Here is a 6966-nt window from a genome sequence, read left to right as displayed (position 1 = left end):
CATCTAACCCCCATAACTTTTTATGGGGGTGAGACCGCCACGAACTTTTTATGGTAAAGTGGTGGGGGAGACCTCCTCATCTAGACCTTTACCATACTTTTTTATATATATATTTATATAAACTAGATATCGTTGTGGTGGTATTCCACTAATTTTTATTCAATTAAAATAATATACATTTCAGAATTTTACGATTAGATTCACCTCGAGCTTTGACACTAATACAATCACAAATATGTGTATTCCTGACCTAAACACTTAACGTCATCATACACAATTGATTTACATCTTGTCTAATATTTCTGATTTAAATGTCCTAGAACTTGTAAGATAATATTGTTGTTCAAAGTTTGAAGAGTCTGTAAACTCCTCTATTAAATGATAATAAATGGAGATCAACCTTAATCTAACAAAATTAATCGACTGTACTTTACATTTACTCTGAAACATGATGGATAATCTTGTTTAAGGATAATGAATGAACTAAGTTTATTTCACATAAGATGAATTTAAAGAATTTTGAGAAACAATGTTTCATTATTCGTTAGCAAAAAAAAAAAAATAAAACGAATTTGCTCTGAGGGGCTTATAATCTTGAAAGGTTTGTTCATAAGCAGTACATATATATTCTTGTGTTATTTTGTAGCACCCAACGAGGAGAAAAATCTTCCTAAATTCAACATGCATCATACCGCGGCTAGTACAGTAACATACGTGGATTCAGATATCGTTAAAAATTTCGGGTTTATGCCTCAGGACATTCTAGGACGTTCCGTTTTCGATTTTTATCATCCTGAGGACATGCCACTACTTAAGGAGGTTTACGAAGCAGGTGAATAATAAATGTTACAATTTTCAGTTTCTATTTATTACAGAAGAGTTTCATTTTAGCTTTAAGCCAATGCCAGATCGCCGGTGCCGTTTATAGAAGTAAACCTTACAGATTTGCAGTCCAAAACGGTGGTTTTGCTACCATTGAGACTGACTGGTCGTGCTTTTTCAACCCATGGTCTAGAAAATTAGAAATCGTTATAGGAATGCATAACATCTTAAAGGTGATAACTAACACTCAAGTAGTAGATATTACAAGCACAAAAGGGTTAATTAATATCACTAAAAGCAAGAGATTCGTAGATATTGATTTATAAAGATCGTCTCGTACTTTATTCTTTTATTATAACATTTGAAGGACCCATTCAGGACAAGTATCAGTCAGCTCTCATTTCCGCCCTAAAAAATAAGAAAGAATTCGTCCTTTGTACTATATTCCCCAATGATGATAGTAATATTTTTTCAAAAAGAAGCAGTCGAGAAGAGTGAAATGTTATTTATTTGTTACGTAATCTCCAACCGACGTTTCGCCTATTTGCTTCTTGATAATGTTTGGACCAAAAAAGCGAAACGTTGGTTGGAGATTAACAATTAACAAACAATGAATATTTCACCCCTTTTAGCTACTTTGTATTGAAAAAATATTAAAGGAGAATTCTACTAGAAAAATATCGATGAACTTTATACATTTACTGTGGCTGCATTTGTCTGAAAATAATATGGCATTGTCAGGAAAAAATATGATAAATTATGTTGACAAATAATTTTTTTCAAAATTATAAGTTTTTACACACACTTCAGTGTGGTTCATTTTAGAGAACAAGCAAGAACCAACTTGACGTTTTTAAGTACGTACTTACAATATAGCGCATCATATTTTTTCGATCAGTCAGCGTGCTGTTTTGTTATAGGCAAGAAAAACGTATAAAATTCACCTAAATTATTTAAATATATTTGAGACAGAAATTAATTTGAAGGGTTAAAACCAGTTTGAATTAATGTTGACTTTACCACAACAAACGTATCACATTTTACTTTATTAATATAGTGGCTAAAAAGAGGTCATTTCGATAAAATGTAAATATCAAATCGGGTAAATGTTAAACCTATTTAAATTTATCATATGTTCCCTCTATCAGTACGTTTATCGTGACTGTTGACCTTAAACTACTTTTAGATTTTACAAAACCCAAAGTATATGTTTTTAATTTTAAAAATTTGAAACAAATTTTATAGGGACCCAGTAATCCAGACGTTTTCGGCGTTTGTAAAGAAAAAGAGATAAACAGCGTTTCAGAAGAGATCCTGAAGAAGGGCGATATTGTGAGGGAAGAAATTTTGAGGCTACTTAATCATGTAAGACAAATTTCTTTAAATTTTATTATCACATTCGGTATATGCAGTTAATTTTTTAATGAATAAGACCTTCTTTTCCTATATTCTTCTTGAGTTGTTATTAAACCAATATTAATGTTTTCTTCTAAATATTTGATGAGACATGATTTTTACAAACTTTTATTTCACCAGTAACAATTGTTTCGCCAATCTTGTGAAAATCTTGTTGCATTATTTTATTGATTGATATGGATTTTTATCAAGTATAGGTAGAATCTATTCAATATTATTTTCAAAATTTAAACAAGTAAGAATTCATTTTTGTAGAAATTAGCAAAAGTGGATCGCGTCTTCGATTTTATTTGACCTCATCAGTACGCCAGTCTTAAGTGAAATAAGTTCTTTTACGTCGATTCTGTGTATAGAGATAAACAGGAAAATATTTTACAAACACCTTTCAGTTTATTGTAAATATTTTTATTCGGTTGCTTGATAACATGTTACAACGAAAAATGATAACAAAAATTAGTTTTTTACACAAAGTGTAAAGAGTAGTAAATGTATTTTACTTTATTATATATAAAAAATTTATTGCAAGAATTTAAACAACTTTTTAGTTATTATCTCATGAAATTGTTCCTAAAATTGGTAAAGTACATTTTTCTCATCGTTCTCTATAACGAAAGTTGTGCGTGCCTAGTTGAGAATCTTTAGAAAAGATGTGATAGCCTTTGATCTTTCGCCTGTAGCTTAAGTACATTTATTCCTTTATGGCGTAGTCGGTTCTCGGTGACTTCTGAAATTCCCCGACGGACTAGGCGTTTGTTTCTCATCCTTTCTTTCAAATCGATCTCGGTCGGCTGGGTCAGGTCGACCAGCGAAAGCCGGACTCCCAACCCCGATCCGTCGACGATTTCTTCGCGTTCTCGACCATTCCGATGAAGCATAGGTTCGGACCTCATAAATTACATATCATTTTCTAAAGGGACTTTTAGAAAATTTTATTGAAGCGTGAAATGGAAAGAAATTGCGGAACTCCAATACACGGAACGATATCAGAATGTTGGCGTTTCGGAAAAAGCGATTCATTTTATCATTCAAGTCCCTATCCGGCCTTCAAGAAATACGGTTAATACGGTTTCTCTTTCATTTCGATTCGTTTCTTTTTTGTTTATCGTTTAAATATATGGTCCAGGTAAAATCAACAAGTACCTACAATGTTTCAAGTGGAAGCAGAATTCCTAATTCAATTTTTAATTATTGTTTTAAATCGCCAAACAAAAGTTAATGATTATTACCGTAAAGTACTCGTATTAATGAAAATTAAACAGAATCAGTGTAGTACCTTCTAGTATTTCTGACCCAATTTTCAACCACAATTTTCATAGCTCTCCCCGTTTTATCTTCTAAAACAAGTTTCAGTGAAATCGTACTGTAATTGTAATATTAGTTTCTTTTATTTTGGTGCTAAATCTTTACTTCTAGCTTGATAACAAATTACTACAAATGGGTAAATATATTGATATTTTATTTCAGTAAATGAAATAAACATTTTATTTTTTCTCGATATGTTCGCGCACCCCATTTAGCTTTATCATCTCCCTCCCATAAGAAGGGCGCCTCACACATTGAGAATTGCTGACCTACAAATAAATTTGTGATATTTGTAGAGTTTAGATTTTGTAAAATCATGTATTGATATATGATATATGTACCTGCAACCTACACACCTAAATACTACTTTCAAATTTCTATTAATTATATGTATAGATAATATTTAAAATAATATGTTAATAAATTTTCATATACGGCAAGCAATTTAGTCGTCATATNTATGGTAATAAAATAATTATTATCTAAATAATTATTATAGTACTTAATAAGATAAAATGTCAATTTAGTCAAGTATGTTACTATTCGTGGATGTTTGGTTCTGGTATTTTAATTGTCAACTAAGTAATTATGTTGTTTATAAAGTAACATTAAACGTGTTGAGTTGGATGGATAAATATTTCTGACAAAAATTTTGAATTCGGTGGAAGTTTGATCGAAATGCTGAAGAATTAACTAAACAGATATTTTTACGAAAATAATGGATAAAATTAACTAATATAATCAATTTTATCGTTACTTATCACGATCCCGTCACACATTTTTCGAACTTTTGTTCGTATTTTTCATAGGGGTAGTATTGGAAAGAGTTACAGTCCAATTCAGAACAGAGAAAGCAGAAGTGGAAGTGGAAATTTAAGTTCAGCTAGCAACGTTAATATGGAAACTGTCGGTACTAGTGGTAATGGATCGAATGATTCTTACAATTCACCGCATCTTACCGAAGCACTTCTATCAAAGTGAGTGAAATCTAATTAAATAAATGGTACACTACATAGGTACAATGAATAAACTGCTCACAGAGCTGAAACAGACTAAACTATACAGTGTCTAATAATCAACCCTTTGCCCATTTGTAATTAAGCTTTTTAATTTCGCAACTCAATTAAATATTGCGTACCCTTTTTGACCAATTTTATTCTTGTTTCGCACCTTGACGTTAAACTGTGCCTAACGTAAATTTAAAAATAAAACCATTCTTCGGCTAATGTTTGATTAGGCTAGGATTGTAAGGTTGCAATAGGAAAAGGCAACACAAACGAAGTGAGTGACTCTTGCCACGGTCATGTTTTTCTTTTTTTTCTCAAGAATGTAAAATATAAGCTACGAAACGATAATTATTCACTACAAAAATTGCAGCGAGAAGCTATTGCTTACTACTTTAGCAAGTAATTGTTTCATCAAAAAAAAAAAAAATAATTTCAAATTTTTGTTATTTCTTTTAGTTTCCAAGAGTTGGCAGAACATAGAATAATTGTATTTAAAGGACTGTAAGAATGTACATAAGCATTTGATAAATTTGTTCATTAGATCAAAAAATATTATCTTGTGTGACTAAAATGGATAAAATCCCTTCCGAATTACATTAATTATCATTGGAATTATTTTATCATACACGAAAGAAAATATATGCTGTTAATATTACAAATTTAGATGGAATATTTACGTAACAAAAATGTGTATCAGTCTCATATAATACAGCATATCAAAATAATCTGTAGAAATTAATTGATTACAAAACCAAGTATTTTCAGTTTCATTACACAACGAATGAGAATGAGAATCTTTACGTAAAGTATGAATTTCCATTGTTACATTTAGTAAAGTTTGGACATTTCTGTCGTTTATTGCTTATTAATAGATACTGATGTAATTCAATCCCTAACTATAAATAATACTTCAACTATTTGTCCGTACATTTTTTATTTGCATGTTTCTCATATTAACTTTAGGCACAATAAAGAAATGGAAAAGATAATGAGGAAAAGGTACCGAGAATATCGATCAACTGTTAAAGAAAAGGACGGGAAATTGTATAAGAACAATAAGAAAACACAAATGGTATCAAACGCCGTTGAGAAGAATGATAGAAATGTAAGTTGTTTTTCTTTAGGACCCTTTTATTGGACGTGTTAGTAAATTGGCTTTTCTTCATTTTTAGCCAAACTGCGTCAACCATCCTCATGGAGTAAAGAGAAGTGGATCAAGGTCTTGGGAGGGTGACCATCATAAAATTACTAAGCATAAACATCAAATAAATCTTAACCCGGCTAAAGGCGAAACTGGGACTGGAGATAATAACAATTTTAATAATTTACGAACCCCTCAAGACACACTGAGAGAAGAAAATTATTATATGCCACAGGTACGTACATACATATGTACTAATTTTTGGGGAAACTAAAAAAATGGAGATTTATTATAATGATCCAAATGAAGGGGGTTATCTACATACAACAGCATTAAGTTATATTTTAATTTTATATAAAAAATAATGTACTTTATATCGAATTCACCGGAATAAGTCTGGAACTTCTGCGATGTTTATGCCGTAGGTAATCGATATATCGATTTCGTCACATACATGCTTGTACGTAACAGTATGTAGACTCCCTTTGGATACAATTAAAATAAATTTTTACGAAATCGAAAACAAAAAATAATATCCGTTTATTTCTTTTCTATAAAGCCCGGTTTTGTCGCAGGTCGATTCAATTTCATTTTTGATTGACTAATTAGGTTCGTCCTTTTGATTCCAGATTAACGATACCAATCTCTGGCCGCCTTTCTCATTGTCTGTCACCCCAGTTAACAATTCCTACACATTCACCAGAAACGAAGGTGTCAAAAACAATAGCGGATTTGCCGGATTGTTTCCAGTTTACTTTGTGCCAACACAAAGCGAGCAACCACCGATTCAAAACACTAATGACACTTACCGACCCAGCCCCGTTCAAGGTAAATATGTACGGCAGAGTTAATGATTAATGCCCTTTTTAATCAAATTTCGACGTTCATTGAGTGGACTTTGAAATTTCTCTCTATTGTAGCCCGCAATTATTTTTCTGACAGAAAAAAAGGAAATTACGAAAGCAAACGATAATTAATGCTATAATAAGTCAAATTACTATTATAATATTACATTCGCTAATAAAAAGGTTCAATATCTTTTATCATCGAATTATTACTGGCATTTACTATTAAATCAAGTAATATAAATTTTACACCGAATGAATTAATTATTTCAATTTTTAATACAATTAGTACGTATTCGTATTTACTTTAATGTGAGGGTTAACTCCTGGCCTATATACTATTGCGATACATCTACAGTGTGTAACAGAAAAAAGTTCACTGTTTTCGAGAAAAACGTAGTTGTAAGTACAGGTTTGTATTTCAATTCCAGCC

At 31.2% G+C, this 6966-nt stretch overlaps 2 protein-coding genes across 2 annotated transcripts; both read left to right on the top strand.

Annotated features, from left to right (window-relative positions):
• Positions 1-515: 515 nt before the first annotated feature.
• Positions 516-2246, top strand: LOC112905686 (period circadian protein-like; the record flags this gene model as incomplete). The annotated part of the gene is made up of 4 exons (XM_025978555.1): positions 516-832; positions 892-1055; positions 2068-2187; positions 2235-2246. Coding segments are annotated over 4 exons (613 nt in total), but the record flags the coding sequence as incomplete, so codon positions are not given.
• Positions 2247-4331: 2085 nt separating this feature from the next.
• On the top strand, positions 4332-6554 carry LOC112905685 (period circadian protein-like). The gene is made up of 4 exons (XM_025978554.1): positions 4332-4517; positions 5511-5652; positions 5720-5923; positions 6318-6554. The coding sequence occupies exons 1-4, from the start codon at positions 4438-4440 to the stop codon at positions 6537-6539; spliced, it is 648 nt and encodes a 215-aa protein (XP_025834339.1). The 5' UTR covers positions 4332-4437; the 3' UTR covers positions 6540-6554.
• Positions 6555-6966: the final 412 nt, after the last annotated feature.

This window comes from Agrilus planipennis, unplaced genomic scaffold (genome assembly GCF_000699045.2).
Source record: "Agrilus planipennis isolate EAB-ADULT unplaced genomic scaffold, Apla_2.0 scaffold683, whole genome shotgun sequence".
In the NCBI taxonomy this organism is placed as follows: Eukaryota; Metazoa; Arthropoda; class Insecta; order Coleoptera; family Buprestidae; genus Agrilus; species Agrilus planipennis.
Note: the sequence above shows the minus strand (reverse complement) of the source record. Positions and strands in the feature narration are given on the sequence as shown.